This window comes from Panthera tigris, chromosome F3 (assembly GCF_018350195.1).
Source record: "Panthera tigris isolate Pti1 chromosome F3, P.tigris_Pti1_mat1.1, whole genome shotgun sequence".
NCBI classification, from domain to species: domain Eukaryota; kingdom Metazoa; phylum Chordata; class Mammalia; order Carnivora; family Felidae; genus Panthera; species Panthera tigris.
Genome location: NC_056678.1, coordinates 43517711 through 43538743, shown reverse-complemented (window position 1 = coordinate 43538743; position 21033 = coordinate 43517711). Strand labels below are relative to the sequence as shown.

General features: G+C 52.6%; 1 protein-coding gene across 5 annotated transcripts in view; it reads right to left on the bottom strand.

The window, feature by feature from the left end:
* The window catches only part of NFASC (neurofascin), a 69386-nt gene extending 53764 nt beyond the window's left edge, over positions 1 to 15622 (bottom strand). For 4 of the 5 annotated variants that reach the window (XM_015539444.2, XM_015539446.2, XM_015539447.2 and 1 more), the window contains exons 1-5: positions 15529 to 15622; positions 8618 to 8723; positions 6887 to 7083; positions 6304 to 6426; positions 3966 to 4136 (exon numbers count right to left, since the gene is read on the bottom strand). In XM_015539444.2, coding sequence (XP_015394930.2) covers positions 3966 to 4136; positions 6304 to 6426; positions 6887 to 7083; positions 8618 to 8723; positions 15529 to 15622 — 691 coding nt within the window. Of the gene's footprint in view, positions 1 to 3965; positions 4137 to 6303; positions 6427 to 6886; positions 7084 to 8617; positions 8724 to 9502; positions 9521 to 15528 lie in introns of all 5 variants that reach the window. The other variant, XM_042976048.1, reaches the window with a different exon arrangement.
* Between the last annotated feature and the right edge of the window lie 5411 nt (positions 15623 to 21033).

The window sequence follows — 21033 nt, the reverse complement described above, 5'->3', positions numbered from 1 at the left end:
CTTGACCTTTAATGGCTTGATCCTATGTTTCCAATCAAATGAGATAAGGATTAGTGGAATCCCGCAGCGGTCTTTTGAACAACTTCCCATCAAAATCCTCAGTGCCCAGGGCTCTGGATCAGGCCAGCTCTTGGGGGGGGGGGGGGTGGAGCGCAGAGCCCTCCTTGAGAAGGTAAGGTACAGTGGTGGGAGCTCAGTGAGAGAAGACAGTCCAAGAGATACAGTTCATCAACAGAGAGAGAGAGAGTGAGATAGAGAGACAGAGAGAGAGGGACACAGGGGCCCTTGGCCGCTCCCGGTGATCACGGGCTGCCAGCGAGAAGCACCCGGCCTCCCCAGCCCACCTGACCAGCGGGCACCACCCTGGTCTCTGAGATGTCACTGCTGGCAGAAGGCCTCCTTCTACTCCAGGGAGGCAGAGAGAGCCAGGCTGCGGTTCAGATTTTCGGAAGCGAAAGGGAGCCTGGGACAGGAGAGAGAGGGTATGGGCTAGGAGTTTTACACTTGGATGGGAGAAACCCGCTGACCAAGCTAGAGATTCAGAGCTCCTAGACTGGCTGGGGCTGAAGTCATCCCTTCAGCAAGAGGTCGGCGGCTTTGGTTCCGACGTTAGGTAATTAAGACCCTTGGGCATTTAATCCTCCGTGAAAGACATTTTGGAACAGGGCACTGAAGCATGCCAAGGCTGTGCTTTTCATTCTACCGCCATCCCCGTCCAGCTACTGGGTTCAAGTTTTGATGGTACCAACAGGGGGTGGGGTGGGGGGTACAGCCGACTGGAAGCCAAGCAGACAGCCCTGAGAAGCCAGGGACAGAGTCCAACCGCCCGAGGGAGGCAAGGCGCTGTGCCAGAATATTTGCATATTTGAAGACAGATCAAATCGTGTTACAACCGATTATAGAGGCTGTGAACACTCTTCGCTGGGACCGTATTGCATCGCTTCCCAAATCTGCTTAACATCCACTAGGGGAGATGTGCGTTATTCAGAACTATCCCTTAAGATGGGGCATGTTGAAAAGTCCGAGCCAGTCTGGAGAGTCGGCTTGGGTTCACCTGGAGCTAAGGGTGGGATCCAGCCTGCCGCGGAATGAAGAGGCAGGGTGGCAGAGGGGAGGACGGGCTGAGGCTGCCTTGGGAGGGGACGGTCCTCCTCTGGCTTGGGAGGACAGGGGCACACAGCTAAAAGGGTCCTGGCTTCATGCTCCTAGGCTCCCATGCGACCAAGGTGAAACAGAACCCACCTCTTTGCAGAGAAGTGATCCGACCTTGGAACTAACCTCACGGTTTGTGGATTCTGCAGCACAGCTGAGAAATTCAGGGAGGCTTTCTGACTCCTAAGAGTGTCACTTAGATTAGAAGTGACATTAGAAGGAAGCAGGCTTAGTGCTTCACTGTCTGCCTCAGCAGAGAAGCCTCCTCCTTCACCACGGTCACCTCTTATTGTGGCAGAAGGCACCCAAAGGGACCTGTTCCGGTGTGGGCAAAGTAGGACACGCACATCTTTGTGAGCCCGACTCTGCTGTTTGTCTTTGACCGCAACCCAAAACAAATTTGAAAAATGATTTCAGATCACCCAGTGTTTTGTATTAGATACCTTTTCCCCCTTCCTTTTACGTAGGTAGTGCAAACTCAGGCATGATGAGATTGGTTTCTTCCCCCACGGGGCAAACGGTGGTGGAAGGGCATGGTGAGAAGAGACTTTGAAGCTGTCCTAGCATGGCTATTTTGCCTCCCACCCCAGACCTGGTTCTGGAGGTACAAGAAAGAGCCTATGTCCTTTCCAGGCAGGAAAGCAGAGAGAGCACAACTGTGCTATTTTAAGCAACTGTGCCCAATTCTGGGCTGGCGCAGATGCCCAGAACTTGCTCCCAGCCAAAGCTGCCCCTGGGAGAACTCCAGGAAGCAGACGGGGTTCTGTTCTCATCACCTGGGGGGTTCTCGGCATTCGGAGGAAAGAGTTTTCAGTGGCGAAGGGGACCCCAAAATGAAGCAGAAGTAAATATCCTTTTCTTCCTCGGGTACAGAAAAGGATGTTTCTGGAAAGTCGAACTTCTAAATGTTGAGAATCTCTAGCTGCCTCATTCCACAGAGGAAGACGCTTTACCGTTTCCATCTCCCTGCGTGCACCCCACATGACACTGAGGACCACAGAAGGTCACCTGACTCACTCCCCCAACAGGAGGCTGACTTTCAGCATCGCACCGGGCAAGCAGAAAGGAATCCAGGTGACGGCACCGAAGGCCGTCCGGGGACTGGCTCAGTGAGCATCTTGCCCTCACTGCCCAGCACTGCCGGCCGCATCCTGGCTCCAGAGGCCACTCCGAGGTCCTGGGCAGACCACACTGTCCTCCTCAGCTCAGCCAGCCGGCAGCTGATTGCTCCTGACGTGCACTGAGACACTTCAGGCAGCCCAACTTTCTTCTCTAAGGGTCCCCTCTGGGCCTGGGTCCGGAATAAGAAAGCCAGCGAGGGGCAGCAAGCAGAATGAAGCTGGGTCATCCTGCCAGGAGCACGCGGGGCTTTTCCTGGGGTTTCTGGCCATCCTATTGGTTAGCAAATTATGGGCAGCGTGACACCAACTTTAGAACAGTGCGTCGGGAGCTGCAGAAGCGGGGGAGATGGGCTGGAGGAGGGTTCAATGGGGTCCAGAGAGAAAGAAGATGAGGGAGGAGAAAAGAAGAAAGGAAGAAGGACAGAGGAAGAGAGTGAGAAAGCAGAGAAGAAAATGAAGAGGAAAAAAAAAAAGAAGAAGAAGGGAAAAAACTTCCATACAGGAGAAGGGGAGCAGGAAGAAAGCTGTTCCTTGGGGGTCCACCCCGATGCCCAGTGGACCCGGAGTGTGGGGCTGGGGGCTCTCAGTACCACCTGCTTCCATCACTGGCAGGGACCGCTGAGGAAAGACGACAGTACGAGGGGGCCAGGCCCCCAGCTGTCGTGAGTGAGGAGTGAGCTCCCCCGGCCTCTCCCCGCGCCCTTCTGGGAGGTGTGTGGGCTCTGGGGTTCAGGCTGTTTTCCCCCACCTGCGGCAGCTGCCGGTGCCTATGTGATGCCATTTGCCTGGCCTCCCCCAAAACTACCACCGTCCACGGTGTGGAAAACGGCATTCACAGCTGAGTCCGACAGACTGAGGTCTCCTCTCGAGAAGGCCTGTTATAAACCCACGCTGCAAACTACCACGGCCACTTTGAACCCAATGCCCTAAAGCAGGCTGAGGACTTGAAGCCAGAGCTCCAGGCCGGCGGGTCCCCGGCAAGAAGTATCTCTGTGAACTGACTAGGTTTCCTCCTCCGTGGAGGGCCACCCGTGCTAAGCGGATCGGGAAATGCCGACTCCCCTTGGCACCAGCCAAACGGCGTCGGGAAATAAAAACGGCAACAAATAAAACCAGAACATAAGTCTGCAACTTGCAAACGCAGTCATTCCAGGCGGTCCAGCGTATACGTGTTACAGAATCAAGCACAATTCATGGCGGTGTCCCTACTCATTTGGCTATTCTGTACTATGGCTTTATTCTAGAAGTACAGACAACCATACAACGGCTAGACATAAAAGAAATACTCAAGCTGCGTGCACGAGAGAGATGCCAGATGGCCACTCGAAGCAGTGCTTCTCCGATGCTGCTGTGTGTCCAGGGCACCTAGAGAGCTAATGGAGAACACGGAGGCCGGGACCGTGGAGGCAGGTTAGGGCTGAGCCTGGGATGGTTGCCCAGTTGGCCAGGTGACTCGGACTGACACCGAAGCTTGAGAGGCACTGACTTAGAGTGGGACCAAGTTTAACCCAAGGCTTCAGAATGAAGAGATGTCGTTTCAAGTGGCTCCAGTGGCTGAGGCACAATGAGCCGGGAGGATTCCCTGGTCAGTCTCGGGGACAAGGCTTCCCCCAGACCCAGGTGCCTGGGGCTCCATGAGCTCAGTGGGCTTGTGCCCCTGGCTCCTGGCCCCCGGCAGGGACCTGCACTTACTGGTGAGGACCTTGAGGGTGAACGCGTTCTTCTGCTGGATGGTGTGGGTAAAGTGGAAGCGGGCATTGCAGCTGTAGTCTGTCTGCATATCTTGCAACATCACGTTAGAGAAATACAGGTCTCCGTTGTGGCCCTGGGAGACGCGCTTGTCTTGGGTGATGGGCTCCATGGCTATTAGGAAGCAGAGGTACAGAGGGGGGTTAGCAGTAATGGTAACAGTAATACAATCATGATAGTTCTGGCAATCGAGGACCAACAGGGCGCCCGGTGGGTCAGGAATTCAACGTTATTTGGTCTAATCCTCTCAACTCTGAGGCAAGGCTTATTCGCATTTTACAGATAAGAGAGCGGTGGATTTAATGATGTGTCCGGGTGGATTTAATGTGTCCTGCGTTGCAAAAGCACTGACGGAAGGGCAGGATTCAGATTCACACCGGTCTGCCCACCACACCCATGCTCTATGGCCATACTTTTCCGCCTCCTGTTCATGCCAGAAAAACTCTGGCCCCGAGCCAGAGGGAGGGATTTGCTTCCCAAATCAAGAGTCAAATTCACTCGTTTTCTATCTGAAGCTCTTACTCCCACCAGCACTACCAATTTTAATCTCGAGATACATACTAATCAATGATATGCACCATCAATTTTAGGGTGTTTCCTAATTTCAGTGATGGTTAACACATGAAAATGGTGCTTTTTAGAATTAGTGACATCCTGGGAGTGGCTGAGGAGGCTGACTACATTATCTATGATTTTTGAAGCATTAGACGTAAATTCAAACTCTTTCCTACCCTGCCCCCCCCCCCACAATTGTTTATTAAGTCACTATTTCTTTTTGTTTTCAAGGTTATTTATTTTGAGAGAGAGAGCACACGCGAGCAGCAGGGGGACAGAGAGAGAGGGAGAGAGAATCCCTGTCGGTGCGGAGCCTGACTAGGGGCTCAATCTCATGAACCGTGAGACCAGGACCCGAGCCAAAATCAAGAGCGGGAAACTCAACTAACTGAGCTGCCCAGGAGCCCCTGAAGACGCTACTTCTTAAGGCTCAAAGTTAATGATGCCAACCCTTCAACGATGGGCTGGTCGGTTCTGCAAATCATTTACCCAAGATTTACTGTAGGCCTACTGTGTGCCAGGCACTGTGCCAAGTATTGAAAGGCTGGGGAGGCAGAGGGAGCCAGATCAGGAAGGGAAAGAAGTCTGGACTTCATCCGAGGTGATGGAGGAGACAGTGAGGGGCTCAGAGAATACAAATGAAACTATCAGATTCATTTTTGGGAAGACCAAGGAGGCCAGTTATGGCTGATTATGGCAACCCAGGGAAATGCGGATGGTGGCCTGTGTTGGACAGATGCCAGCAAGGGTCATGAGATCTGCTCGGGAGGTAGCATGGACATAAGCTGGTGACGGCAGTGATGCAGGGGATGAGAGGGTCTGAGCTGTTAGCTAACTAACCAACCCTCCAGCCCGTGGCCGGGCAGCCTTCCCCAGGCGTATGCACCATGGTGATGTAGCGAGAGAATGAATGAGGGCAAAGCCCTCTGTCTGCAAAACAATGCGCAACTCTGCCTCCTCGACAGGCAGCCTCTTTCAGAAGCAGGCCGCTAAAAACTCGGGGATGGACGGAAGATGCATGATAAGCAGGCAAGCAGGCAGATCTATACATTGAGTGATGGATGGACAGACAGGGGAGCAGGTACGGAAGGAGGCGGAGGGGAAGCCGGGAAGACACAGACAGTGGCGCTCCAGTCGCCTTTATAACTCACGTCCCCACTTATTTTGGTTGAAAATGTGGGAAGAAACAGGTCCAGAGTGGTGAAGAGTCGCAGTCCAAAACAGAACCGAACAAGCTCTCGACGATACTCTGTCCCTCTGCAAACACCGTCTCCCTATCGCTCCTTTATCAAAGGTTACATCCCTGTGCCTGGCTGTGTCCCAGTAAATCCAGACCGACCAGAGATTGAACCACGAGGCTTTCTGTCAACTCGCCATCATCACAAATATTACTGAGCACTTTACCGTGCATCTGGCTCTGTTATAAGCATTTTGGCTGTATGACCTCATTTATCCTAACAATGGCCCTATTAAAGAGGGACAGCGATTAGCCCTATTTCTTCCAGAAGAGGAAACTGAGGCCCAGAGATGTTAAGCAACTTGCTATCAGCAGTCAGGCTAGGAAATTAGCCTGAGCGGCCTCTCACCGTGTTCTCAGCCACGTGGCCCCTTTACACCGGCTTCTCACAAGTGAAGGCCTTCCAGCCTTGGGCAAGCCCTTCCCATTTCACACACCCACCCCCCTCCTTAAGATTAAAGTAGAAATCAAACGCCCCCCAAGACTTACAGCTGCTCATCCAGAAGATGACTGGGGACGGAAGTCCGGGTGGGGGGTTGCACTGGAGGGTCAAGGGAGCACCTTCTTGAACCACGACAGGGTCTAGGTTTTCCTTGGGCCACAGGGGAGATTCTGGGGAGAGTCAGACAGAGGCGGGTGAAATGAGGGGGATGGCTGGGGCCGAGGCAAGGAGGAGGTTAGAGGCAGAAGTGCAAGGGGGAGAAGGACAAGGGGAGATGGGAGAACAAGGGAGTGGGGAGAGAGCCCCCGTGGGTCTAGGTGAGGTACAGCGAGAGAACAGAGGCCATTTGTCTAAATAAATACACAGCTTCAAAGGCTCCTCTCCTTCCTCTCCTCCTTTGCCCAGAAGGCAGGTGAAGTTGCTCAAGACTGGTTTGGTAGCCTCCTCTCCCAGGAATCTTTCTGAGTAGGGGGAGGTGCGCTCCTCCTCAGAGGCAAACAGCAAGCAAGACTTGCAGGGCACCAAGGCAGCCAAGGGCAGGGGCGGCCTTTCTGGAATGACCCTCCATGCTCCCCCCCCATTTCCCCAGAAGCAGGGCATGCCGGTCCCCCCTCTGCCCATGCTACTCACTGGACACCTGCAGGCGGATCCTATTGGACAGGGCCGTGCCAAATTTGTTCCGGGCAAAGCACTGGTATTCCCCCTCATATTCCTCGGGCCGCCCCCCACTGCGGAAGTCGATCACCAGGGTCCCGGATCTCCTCCTCATTGACACCCGGGGGTCCTTGGCGATGTTGAAGAACCTGCTATTGCGAGTCCAGTGGAAGCTGTGTATGATGGGGGCGGGGGACGGGAGCGGAGGGGAGAGGCAGGACCACAAAGAGAAACAGGGTGGGCTCCGGGCTCCAGGTGAGAGCCTCGGGGCTCTGGTCCCTGACCCTGTCCCATAACCGCACCTCCATACCAGTGGGTCCCACCCTGGTTGAGCGGCAGAACTGACTGGGAAGCCTGATAAAATGCAGAGTCCTAGGTGGCAGTCAGATGACCGTGTGGGGGGCATGTCCCTGACATTAGCGCTCTTACCCAGCCAAGGCTGGGAGTCATGGCTGGAAGTGGTAGATACCCACATAGCTACCGGGGGACAATGTTCTTTTCGGGAGCAGGCAGGGACTTTTAGTTTTTATTTATTTTATTATTATTTTTAAAAAATATTTATTTCTTTTTGAGACAGAAAGAGAGAGGGCATGTGTGAAAGTGGTGGGGTGGGGCGGAGAGGCAGAGAGAGAGGGAGAAGGAGGCAATCCCAAGCAGGTTCCACACCATCCACTCGGGGCCTGACTCGGAGCTTGATCCCATGAACCATGAGATCGTGATCTGAGCCAAAAGCAAGAGTCAGATGCTTAACCGACTGAGCCACCCAGGTGTCCCTAGGCGGGGAGTTTGATTTTTTGTAATATTTCACCCAGGCCAAGCACATCGGGGAGCTGGCTCTACCTCTCCTGTCTCATTCGATAACCAACTCTAAAGCCAAAGCCAAAGAGCAATGGCCCGGGTTATCCATGCTCCTGCTCATGGGTGCAGAAGACAGCAGTGGCCGCACCTTCTAGCCCAGGAGGGCCAGCTTTGAAAGAACAAGCAGCCCTCACAAAACTGAGCCCAGAGGGGAAGACGCTAGAATCTCCCTCTCCTTCTGGGGGGGTGGGGATGTGTGCACAGCTGTCCAGAACATAACTTAAAAGAAGCAGGAGTGGCTGCTCAGTGTCTCAGAATCACTGTTACTGCAAAGGAACCGTGGGGGGCAAAGACCAAACTTCAGAAGTAAGGCCATCTATGCCCTGCCTGACCCTGAAGGGTGACCCTGTTCCTTCCACCCTGGGTGAGAGAGAGGCCTTGCTCGTTCTCAGGCTCACGCAGACCAGGTGGGGGGTGGGCAGAAGAAGGCTGCCATATACCCAAGGCTCTGTCCTGCCTCATTTTCCCTGACAGACACCTGCACGGGGTCCTGTCATGTTTGGTCTGAATCAGGCACGAGGCTCTGGAACAGTCCAGCCTGTGGAGGCTGCTCTTAAGACGGGGGACCAATAGCAGAACATCTCTGAATCTCCAGGGTTTTCTGTCTGCTGGAGACAAACCTGGCCTGGGGGTGGGGGTGGGGGGTGGGGGCAGTGCAGTCAGAGGCCTGGGTTTAAATCTAAGCTCTGCCCTTTTCAATCTGGGAGACCTTGGCAAAGGGGCGTAATATCTCCGTGCTTCTGTTTCATGTCCTCTTCAAGAGGACGGGGGTTCTTCTCTGAAGGGCAGGGGTGTGGTCTCAATGCCCTCTTTGCGGGGCCCCTTGGATTTACCTGCCAGCGCACTCACCTGGGGGCCGGGTTCCCCTTTGCTTCACACTCAATCAAGATGTTATCACGGGGATCCACGATGTGGTCCTTCACTGACTGCTTGGTGATGGTCGGGGGCTGGGACACTGCAACAGCACAAACAGGGAGCGGTCAGGGTTGCGGGGACCTGCCGGGGGCCCCGGGCTCGGGGAATGGCTGAAATTAGCATCTTCAGGAGCCATAGGACAAGCAGGCAAACGGGGGGCGGGCAGTGCCTCCTTTTGGGGACCCAGCTCCTTAAATGGGGCCGCAGGAAAGGGGGTTATGCCAAAGACTGAGCCTAAGAAGAATCCCTCGAAGATCTCATGGGATCCCTACGAGAAACTTTTGTTTTACCCATTCTTCTATCCCAACACTCAGTATGATGCCTTGTGCACAAGAGTTCTTGATATATGTTTGTCGAATGAATAAAGGAACCCAGCGCAGGTCACATTCCAGAGCCTAGGAGCCGTGATGGTTCTGAGCCCTGGAGGGTCAACAGACGGCCGAACTGTGGTGAGGCTGGAGCTCATAGGTTCAAGTTCCCAGGGCCTGTGCCCAAAGAACCAGCTCCTCTCATGCTTGGTCCCCACCTCCAGTGTTCTCCGCGGTGCTCCTTGCCAGCTACCTGAGGGTGGGGAGCGGAGGCCCTTCTTACCCACCTGCTCCTCTGCCCTTCTCAGCAACAGGAATCTCCGGGTGGATGGCTGCGTCCCCGTGTGGTAAGGGACCGCACTACAGGGCCCTGGTGTCAAGAAACCCCCAGCACGCAGGGTGGAGAGGCGGCTGATCCCCCCCCATCTCCTCACTTGGCCTTCTCCCACCCTCCCTGCTGCCCTCCTACCTCCCAGAGGCACAGGTGCACAGAGGCGCCCGGGGGACTTACGCTCATTCTGAATGCTTGCTGTTAGTTCCGATGGGTTAGCATTGTGAGGGGGAGAAAAGAAGACAGAGGTTATAGGTTATCGTACACGACTACTCGCCCAGGGGTCCTCACGCCCCAGCCTGCCGGGAGAGTAGGGCTGCAGCGCTCGGTGGGAGAGCCACCCAGAGGTGGGGACGGACTCAGCGAGCGCTTCACAGAGGCGACATTTCCACGGGGAGCTCAAACCAAGCAGTTGAGCAGAAAGACCGGCTTCTCATCAAGTGGTGTTGCCGGGAAAGCCCAACTATCGAACGGGACGATGCTGCTGGAAAGAGGCTGGGCTCTAAAGATGCCGTCCACCCTCTCTGGACGCCATTGAGGAAAGCGGGCCCCCTGGCCAATGGTGCCCGGGCGAGGCTGAGGCTGAGAAGCCTGGCAGCAGCAGATCTGAACCAGCGCTATGAGGCAAAGCCCACACGGTCCACAGGCCTCGCTCCTTCCGCTGCACCTTCTTCTCTGTCCCACATGCAAGCACCTTCTTGCCTATCCTTTGGAAAATTCTAGGGACCGATGAATCACCGCGGCTCTGCTCATGGCAGAAATACGCTGCCCTACGGAAATCCCTCTTCCAAACAAGTGCAGGGATGAAACAGAGCCCACCACTCCTTTCTGTGCTTTTTACGAAAAGGACAAAGAGGCAGGTAGCAAAGGTCTGCACACCTGAGACGTGCGGGTGCTCGTGTACAGGTGTGTGCATGTTTGAGGTCGGGCTTCTCAAACCTGACAAGTGTATGAATCACCCAGGCTGGCGGGGGGCGGGGGGGTGGGTCTGGTTAAAATGCAGATTCTGATTTAGCAGACCCTGCGTTTCTGACAAGCTGGTGGTCTGTGTACCAAGCTTCGAACGGCAGGATCTTCGATGGTCACGTGCTTCCTGGGGAGGAGGTCTTGGTTAAAATTCGCAGAAAGGAGAACATGTGTTTCTGTAACTTCGTAAGATGTCCCTTCTTTATGGTTCTATCGTGAAGTAACAGGCCGTGCGCATGTCACGCTGGTGCAGATATCAGATACGTGTTGGTGCTGTGGGCTGACTTCTTCAGAGTGGGTGCTTCCCCGGGAAGCAAAGGCTGCGGGGGAGCCAAGGTGACCTCGAAGCTTTCTGACTCAGCCGCAGTGAGTTGTGGAAGAGGAGTCCAGGGGCCCAGAGAAGGGCGGTGTGCGGCAGGCGGGGCTAAGGCAGGACCAAGAGGTTCCGGAAGAGTCACGAGAGAGAAGACAGACATGGGAGAGGAAAGGCGGAGTGTGGCAGGAACGAGTCCCCTGCGATCCACACTGTTGGTACATGAGAGTCTTGAGTAAGACCCACGCAAAGGTTCAAAACAATTCTTTCAAGTGGGCCAGGGTTGTGTGTCTCCTGGGGCACTGAAATATTTTATCTGCTTTGCCATTTGCCTGGGTGCAGCCTCGGCAGGAAACAAAAAGGAATGAAAAGTCCGGGGAAAAGCAGAAATCTGTGGTTTCTGAACACGTGCTCCCGGGAACTCCCCATGATGGCATCTTCACCCATATAAGATCTTCCTGCCAGGGGCCCAAGAAAGATAGTTCTGGAAAGCCAGTGTGGTTGGGCATGGAGGGGGAGGAGGGGAGAACGGGCCATTTTCAGGAGAAGTAGGCCCTTTGACCACTAGCCCAGGCCTGCGGTTTCTTCATCTCAAGACACAGTTGATGTCTCTCGGGTCCTCACACACAGTGGAGGGCTCTGTCCTTGTCCTGGCAGGGGTTTTGCTTTGCCCACATGGCCTTCAAGCCTCTCTTTTATAAAATCAAAGGTTGGCTCAATGGAAAGAGCCCTAGACATTATCCAGGGAATCTCAGATTCTTAGAAGGGAAGTCATTCAGTTAAGGGCACGTAGCAAATTTGCTGCAGAACTGGAATAAGGACCAGTTCTCCTGTAGTCTGGTCCAAAGCTCCTTTCACAGATCCGTCCTGGGCCAGAGAGGTGGGTGGGCCAAGTGGAGCCCCAACACTCTCTCCTCCTTGACATTCTGGACAAAGGAGAGTAAGGAGGGAGGTCTTGGGGGGAGTGGAGACCCTCAGAGCTGGCTGGATGCTGTCCCCAGCCCCACACTGAAATCAGGCCAGGGGCCTCTTGAGAGTCTAATTCCCTAAGGAGGTAATGACATCTGCAACCGCCATTGTGCCACCAAGGAATTTATTACAGAGACACAACCAAACCAGAGGACAAGCCACCATAGGGAGATGACCGTGAGGACCGCGTGCCTGGGGACAAGGGCAGCCTACTTAGTCCTGTGACAACCCCCCCCCCCCCAAACCCTCTGTTACACCACCTGCCCTTCTCTCCATCTATAGAACTTGCTGGTGATGTCAAGTGGAAAATGAGTTTGCTCTTCTGCCTTCCAAGGGGGAGGAAAAGTCTTCCAATGAGCTCTGCAGGGGGTAAGGCAGGTGCCTGCCCCGTCTGCAAGGTTCCTTTATCCATGCACTTCTTCTCTTTCCCTGGCTGGTATTTACAGTCCCTGGCACCCAACCCATCCCTGAAGGGTGTGTGTGTGTGTGTGTGTGTGTGTGTGTGTATTGAGGTCGTCCTGCAGCACTATTTGGGATGACAGTGAGGAAGAAATGTTCCTCCCACCCCGCCGTCTCCTCTGTGGGCTCCTAGGAGAAAAATGCCCAGTCCCTTGACGTGGAGAGGGGGACAGAGGGGCGAGCTGCCAGCAGACTCACTTTTTGGCAAACCCACTCTTGTTGATGAGGCGACCCTTTGCTTTCTTCAAAGGTCACGCTGTTCTCCTTGGGGCTGGTGAGGGGGGTGAGGCGGGTGCGTGTGACTCTGTTGGCACAGCGGCGGGAGCTGGAGGCCGGGGCTTCAATGAGGGATTGTGTAGCCGCCGGGGGCTATTCCAGGAAGCCTGCTGGGCCCAAACTCCCCAGAGCAGAAGCAGTGCCCCGGTCCTCAAGGCACAGATAATGCCCCCTGAAGGGGCAAGCGAGCAGAAGGGCACCCCTGACAGGGCAGCCTCTAGCCAGAGCCCCCGCAGCCTCTCCCAGAAGAGTGCCTGGCCTTCACTTCTCCCACATCTGGGCTCTTATGAATAACGCTGCAGTGAACGTGGGGTGTAGGCATCTCTCTCTTACCTTTTGTGACAACACGGATAGGCCCTGAGGACCTTACGCTGAGTGAAATTAAGTCAGAGAAAGATCCGGTATGTTCTCACTCTATGTAGAATCTAAAAACTTCACACTCAAAGAAATAAAGTAGAATGGTGGTTGCCAAGGGCTGGGAGGGGGGCGGGAAAGTGGGGAGATGCTGGTCAAGGCATACAAAGTTCCAGCTCTAAGATGGGTATGTTCTGGGGACCTAACGTACGGCCTGCAACTGTAGTTAACAGAACTATATCATACACCTGAGAGTTGTTGAGAGAGCAGATCTTCAAAGTTGCCACCCCATACACACAAAAGGTAATTATGGACGTGTAAACTAACCCATGGGGTCATCATTGCGTAATGTATACGTGTAGCAAATCATCAAGTTGTACACCTTAAACTTACATATGTTGTATGTCAATAAATACCTCAATGACTCTGGGGGGAGAGGAGTAAGAACGTACGGTCTTTCCCCAGCCCCTCCCACCGGGCCACGGCCTAGGGTGAAGAAGGAAGGGTGGGCTCAGGTAACTTGGGGGGCACCTGTTATGCTGGGCCCAGCAAGAGGGGAAAACCTGGCTGAAGAGGACCTCTTCCCTGGGCAACTGGGTCCCCTCTGAAGGGCTGGCCTTCTCTTGTCTTGCATTCATCTTCTGTAGGCTTATTCTGGACATGTCACCAGGGCCACTGAGCCTGCAGCCGGCAGGGAGGTATAGGGCATAGGAGGCATGCTTCGGGCAGGCATCGTGAGTTTCCTGTTGTGCGGCGGCCCGGGGCACCAGGCCTGGTGTCACAAAAGACCTCACCTCCTCATTCAGAGAGGTGCTGTAGTCATGTGCTGGCCCTGCCACTTATGAGCTGGAGAGAACAGCTTTATTTCTCTGCACCTCGGTTTTCTAACCTGTCAGCGAAAGATGAGAGGGGAGATGCTTCTAAAGCACTTAGCTTTCAGCCAGACATGTGGCAGCTGCTACTCTGGTGAGTTCCAAGAACTAAAAGAAGGTGGGATTAGCAGAGGGAGGGGTGGGACATACCGAGTGCCAACCTGGTCATCAAGTTGTACATCTTAAAGAGACCTGGGATCTATTCATGAATCCATCACCCATTTGCTGTGTGACCCAGAGCAAGGAAAGGTCTATGTTTCCTTCAATGCATTTCCGGAAGTAGGGGACACTCGAGGCCCTCCTCACGGACACTGAGGTGGGGAGATGGTGGTGGGGGAGGTCAGGGCACTTGTGGCTCTTTGCCCCACACGCGGTACTCTGGAGAGACTGACTGCTAGCTCACCTGCCCATGGCTCTGGTAGAGCTTTAGAAATCCAGATTCCTAACAAAGATGTCAAAGCCGTCTATTTATAAGTTCTTCTTGAAGGAACCCCTCACCCACTAGCCCCAGGGATCAAAGTGGCAAGCGAATGAGTGAGGAGAAGCAGCAGAAGGGAAATGAGCCTTCACCACTTCTTTGATAACCCAATTTCCTCTGTATCCCTCTGCTCTCCAGGGACTTGGCCTTATCGTGCTCCTTATTAGACTGTCTGCCTGGGATTGTTAATGAGAGACTCTTTCTTGAGCTATCAGTGGAGATGGTCTCCACGGGAACAGTTCATGTCATGACCCCCCCCCCCCATTCAGTGAACACACACACACGCACACACACACGTGCATGCACACACACATACATGCACTTGGGGCTATTGGGAAGGCAACAGGGCCTTGCCCGTCTTGCTTCTGGGTCCTTATAGTTTCTGCTGGCCTTCTCTTACCCAGAAGTGGCCACTCCTCTGGGCAGTTATTATTTGTAGGGTTGAGTGGGGAGGGGGGCGCTGAAGTATGTGTAATTCTTCTCCAAGCTATGCTGACTCCCGGCCCCAGGGTCTGGCTTTGGAGAGCTCAGTGGGCACTTCTTGGAGCCTGTATCCCTCTCCCAGCCCTCCCTAGACATCTGTCACCTGGACAGAGCCCAAGTCAGCATCGGCATCATGTGGATCCCATCTATTTCTGGAAGCAGGACACAGGGGACAGAGGTGGTATGCCCACATCAGAGCACTGGAATGCCAAGACATTCCGGTGGAGGTGTCAGAATGGCGGCAAAGGGGGGTACGCAGCTAAATGCAGGGCCATGGAGCATGGCTGCCAGTCACTGAGCCACTTACGAACGTAGCAACAGATACGGCCGCAAGAGACATGGCTGTCGGCATCCCAAACCCCTTATTTTATGATTCTGATGGCCAAATAATGCCCCCACCGTGGGAAACAGAATGATACAGATTTTACTTTCCAACTTCGCCACGGGCGAGGCAAAAACAAACAGAGGGAATCAGCGCCTGGGTTTTGGACCCTGGCATTGAAATGGAGCTCTACTTTAATGTTTCATTTAGCCCCAGCCTTCTGCGAAATAATTCCCTTCCCAACCCTCCCCAGGCCATCCATCCTGATTAGTCCAGCCGCGAGGGCCTAGGATCCAGCTCAGATATTAGGAAGGCAAATGAGAACTATCCATTGCACTTGGTCCTTGGAAACTCCACTTTGATGGGCAAGTCAAGACTGCAGAGATCGGAGGGAGGAGAGTGGAGGGAAGAACTCCTGAGTGCCACACTGACTTTCAAATCTGCCACCTCCAGCCCTGCTCGGCAGGCTCCAGGCAGCCCCAGCATCAGCTCAGCCACAGTCCTCAGAGATCGTGCCGCGCAATTCACTCACATTCCCAAACGCGGATCTGCTTCCGTCAATTCTTTGCAGGGAAACCCAGCTCTGCATCCAGAATCATTTCCCCTCTCCCCAGCCTCTTCCAAAGTTGGTCTTCACTCCCCGCCGACCTCCCATCCCCTCCCAACTCCTCTGCCCCAAATCAGGAGAATCAAAGAGGATGGGGCAGGACTCACGATCCATAGGAATCTCGATGGCCCCGCTGAGGCTGAGGAGGCAGAGCAGGAAGGCTGCGTGGACCCAGGGCGGCGGCTGCTGCTGCCTGGCCATCCTCAGTACTGGGCCCCGCTCCCTGCTCCCCGGCCCGCGGGGTCTTGCTGCCTCCAGCAGCTCTAACTGGGCCTCTCGGACAGAGTTCAGCTGTGGAAAGAAATACAATGCCAAGTGAGTTTTTCTTGAACTTGTGGTCTGTTCTAGCAATCCTCCGGGGCCTGAAGGACTCCAGGGTCCTGTTGGTCACAGACCAGTGTTCTAGAATAGGATTTCTTAACCCTGATGGACATGTGGGACCCACAATTCTCTGTGTGGGGAACTGCGTTGGGTATTACTGCAGGATGTTTCGCAGCATCCCTGGCCTCTATCCACTAGATGCCAGTAGAACCCACTCCTGCCTCCAATCGAAAATGTCTCTAGACATTGCCAACTGTCCCCTGGAGGACAAAACCACTCCCGGTTGGGAACCACTGTTCTAGAAGGAAGGGCAACTCTGCTTGGAATAATCCTGGAAACAAACACTGTCCCACTGGTCCAGCACCTAGAAGATGCCATGCACTAGGCCAGTGAGAAACACACGAATCTCATAGCTTCTAGGAACCCTATGTGTTGTATGGGCCTGGGTTTGAGTGAGTCTGGGGTAGGGCACAGAGAAAAGATCACACTGATGTCCTCTGATCCAGGGGCAGAGTGAAGGCAGCTGCACTGAGGGTTAGGGGTTAGACAGGTGGAAGCTGGTTACTCATTGGACTTTTTTTTTAAGTGAATTTCTGCAGATATTTTGTGCACAAAGGTATGGTGGCCCTGATGTTGTCCCTTTAGAGATAATGGCAGTGCTGAGACTATGACCCAGAAGAAGGGGCTTCCAGGGGGTTGGTAGAATGAGCGATATTATGACCGCCCAATGCTCACATCCTCAAGCACAAGAAATCATTCTAAGGCCTGCAAGGGGAAGGATTAAAAATGGCTGCCCAAGGGGCCTGGGAGGAGTCCTTAAGAGATAAACCCTTTTCCCCTCCTCCTGAGAGAGAAAAGCAAGAATGGCTACGGAAGGTGGGTGGGGGGTGAATGAAATAGATAAAGGGGATAAGAGTACACTTATCGTTGATGAGCACCGAGTCATGTGTAGAACTGTTGTCATTATATTGTGCATCTGAAACTAATGTAACACTGTATGTTAACTATACTTTGAAAAAAAAAAAAAAAAAAGAATGAGATACAGTCATTTAAGACTGCCAGTTTCCAGAACATGGGATCTTAAAACTTGGTCCAGTTTGCTGTTCTGCCATGGGGGCCAAGTCAAAGAGGATGGCTGGAGGCAGCTCCCCCAGGATGCTTCTCTCACCTGTACACCACCACCAGCTCCCGTCTGTCCTGACTGAGGCTGTCGGGCACAGGAGCAGGGCTCCAGGGCTTGCTCCTGGGAGACAAGGTTATGCTTCTGAAGACCCGGGGGGATGAGGACCCTCCCCTGTGCCAGGATGTGGAGCGGGCTAAAGGATTCTGATTCAGATTTCAGCAGTTTCTGGTCCTGGACGCTGGGCCCAGCAGCAGCCCCCAACCTCACGTGTTTCTGGACCCCATCTACTTCCTTCCCACTGCTTCCACCTTGGTTTCGGTCACCATCAGTTCATGGCAGTGACCACAGCAGCTTCCTGAGTGGTCTCCCCACCTCCACTCTTTTTTTCTTTTTTTTTAAGATTTTGTTTTTGAGTAATCTCTACACCCAACGTGGGGCTCAAACTTATAACCCCGAGGTCAAGAGTCGCATGCTCTACCAAATGAGGCAGCCGGGTGTCCCTCCCCACTTCTACTCTTACCCCTCTGACTCATTCTTCACCCATCACCAGAGGTGTCATTTTCTAAAGTGTGGATACAAATATGCCAGGCCCCAGTCAACTCACTAGCTCACAGATGCCCGACTGTGAAATCCTCCCTAATGGAGTCCCCTCTCCAACCTCCCCTCTCATCACCCTCCCTCTGTGTTCCAGCAAGTACTGGTCATCTCCTAGGTCCCATCATGTGTCGTGCTCTGTGACTTCTACACAGATTAGCTTCTGTCTAGAACATGCTTTGAATCTGCCCTCTCACGATTTTTACCAGGTGTGCCTTGTGTGTCCCTCGTCTGTACTCCTGAACACCATTTGTGGCCCCCTTGTCAAGCACTTGTCACTTCGTATTCATTGTGTTCTTTCCAAAAGCCACTCATCTGTACCCTCTATTAAAAAAGGAAGGCTCCATAGGGAAGGTGCCTCATTTTGTTTATTCCTAGAATCTAATATGGCAGGCACTCAAAAATATGTGATGGATGGATGAAAAATGAGCAAATAAATGGCTGACTGAATGAAATAAACCACTTAGATCACATGTTTTTGTTTTGTTTTTGTTGTTTAAACTCGGGTCTCCCCAGAAAACCAGCAGGCGGCTCAGGGGAACACATGCTTTGGACCTGGATGGCATACTGTGGAGGCTCCCCTCCAGTGGAGGAAAAAACTCCCTCCCTCCCTAGGCACTGCACTTGGGCCAGAGATCAATCAGCTAGAAGAGGGTCAGGGGAGTAGAAATCTCTGAAGGAGGAAAATCTGGCTGGACAGCGTCACAGCACGTCTTTGGTTCTTCCTCCAAAGATGGTCTTTATACAGACAAAGGAAGGGTCTGCTAACTCCCCTCCTTGGGTCGTACATCTCCAAAGACCAGACTCAGGCTATCAGGCTGACACCTTGTACTGAGAGAACCAGCATGGGGTGAGGCTCAGCATTCCTTCACGTAGGACAGTGGGGATGGTTTGGCTCCCGTCTTGGCTTCATGACTGCCATGTTTTGTTCAGGAGCTGTCCGGCAACAGGAAGTGATGGGCAGGAGAAGGGTACCTTGTTCTGGGAATCTTGATGGGCATAAGAAGCCAGAGCTATTCACTGACTAGAAACACACTGGCAGGAAACAAAAAAAAAGCCCAATTATTTGGGGTGCCTTTAACTCACAATTTTAAAACACGGTAGAGAAAGTTCTTAGAGATAATCTGGTAGCTGTTTGATAATTCTCTCTCCCTCTTCTCTCTGGAATCCATTTTTTCCCAGTAAAATCTTAAAAGAGGAAGAGACTTTTAAGATCATTTTGCTTTATGAAATCCCCTTACTTTTCAAATGAGAAAACAAGAGCCCAGCGAGGGGAAGTGATTTGCTCAAGGTCACACAGCTGGTTAGGGGCAAAGCCAGGAAAAGAACCCAGATCTCCTGACTCCTCACCCAATTTCCCATCTCTCCATATGCAGGAAAGTTCCAGAGTAAAGTTGTTATTTAAAAAAGAAATGCTCTGGATCCTCTGTCCCTCCTGCCCTTGCCCCTCCCCTGCTCATGTGCTCATGCACACTCTCTCTCTCTCAAAACAAAAACAAAAACAGAAACATTTTAATATAAAGTCAATGCATCTTTTTAAAAAATATTTATTTATTTTTGAGAGAGAGAGAGACAGAAGGTGAGCAGGGGAGAGGCAGAGAGAGAGGGAGACACAGAATCCAAAGCAGGCTCCAAGCTCCAAGCTGTGAGCACAGAGCCCGATGTGGGGCTTGAACCCATGAGCTGTGAGATCATGACCTGAGCCAAAGTCGGACACCCAACCAACTAAGCCACCCAGGCGCCCCCAAAACAAAAGCATTTTAAATCAAAAATAAATAAATGTGGGTGCCTGGGTGGCTCAGTTGGTTGAATGTCTGACTTCGGCTCAGATCATGATCTCATGATCTCAAGCCCTGCATCAGGCTCTGCTCTCAGTGTGGAACCTGCTTCAGATCCTCTGTCCCCCTCTTTCTCCGCCCCTCCCTTGCTTGTGTGCCCTCTCTCTCTCTCAAAAATAAATAAAACATTTAAAAATTAATCAATTAATTAATTTTAAAAATGTAGTTTCTTTAAAAAAGTAAACAGAGATTTATCATCTGACCCCATATTTCTACTTCTAGGTATATGCCCCAAAGAGTTAAAGACCAGTACTCAAACAAGTCCCTGTGTGCACATGTTCATAGTAGCATCATTCACAACAGCCAGAAGGTAGAAACAGCCCAAATGTCCATCAACAGATGAATACGTAAGCAAAATTGCAGTACGTTACATTGCACGAACTATCACTTGGCCACAGAAGGCAGGTGCTGACACCTGCTACAATGTGGAGGGAACCTGAGATGGTTATGCTCGCTGAGAGGAGCAAGACACAAAAGGTCACATACAGAATCATCTCATTTATATTGAAGATCCCAAATAGGTAAGTCCATACAGACAGAACACAGGTTGGTGCTTACCAGAGGCAGAGGGGAAGGGGGAACGGGAAGTAACGGGTATGGGGTTTCCTTTCGGGGTGATGATAATGTCGGGATGAGGAAGGGATTCCACTGGAGTAGAATAAGAACTACTCGATTGAGGTGATGGCTGTGCATGCTGTGAATGTCCTAAATGCCACCGAATTGTTCACTACAAATTGGTTCACTTTCTGATATGCCAATTTTACCTCGATAACAAAGAAACGTAAGTTTCGGTGTCTTTAATGTGCTCATAAAGATAAACGGCAGAAGAGGAGGAGGTGGGTTATTCCACATGGGCATATAGGCACCTTCAGCTCCCGGAGCCTGGTCCGCTCAGCCTGGAGGAGAGGCACACGGCTTGTAATCCTTCCCGTACATTCTGAAGGACTCTCCACCCATGTCTAAGGAACAGGAGTGTTAACTGGTGTCCGGGCATGTGGATTCTAGTGTTGCACTCAAAGAAGTCAAGGCAGAGTGAGGAGGGAGATGTCCTGCCTGCAGGTACCCCCACATCCCCGAGGGTTACAGTTTTCCTATCCCGATAACCAGGTAGGAAAGGCCAAGGGCAGGGATATCTAACTGGAGGCAGGTAAGTGCATGCTTCTAATCAAATCTTATTTCTTACGCTATCTTGCTGTGTGGCCCAGTCACAAAGTATCTCAGGTTCCTCTCCCATTAGGGGTAGGTAGAGAATGACATCACTCAGGGGCAGGTGTGGGGGTGGGTGGAGAATGCCATCTAACTACAGAGCATCCTGGGGAGAAATAGGGAAAATCCCATATCTGGTGAGAGGGCAGATGGGGGCTGCAGAAGAGGGGCCGTGATGACTGTCTTGGAATGCTGGGAGAAGGTGTGGAATTTTTCCGTTTAGCTCCACGAGGGAAAAAACTAGAATCGAAGGGGAGAAGGTTCCAGAGAGGCAGCTGCTGCTCTGAGATGTAAGGAAGAATAATCTGATAAATGTAGCCATCCTACAGTACCATCCATGAAAGTAAATACTCTACCCACACACACTATCGATACAATGTGTCCGAAAGATCCTTTTACATCAAATCAAACAGGTTAGAGGTGGATCGTAAGGATGTAAAATACATGAAAAGGAGGGCTATTGCAGGAGGAGAGAGTGAGGAAAAGAACAAAAACAAAACCACAAGAGAAATCTTGTGTGGGCTGATGGT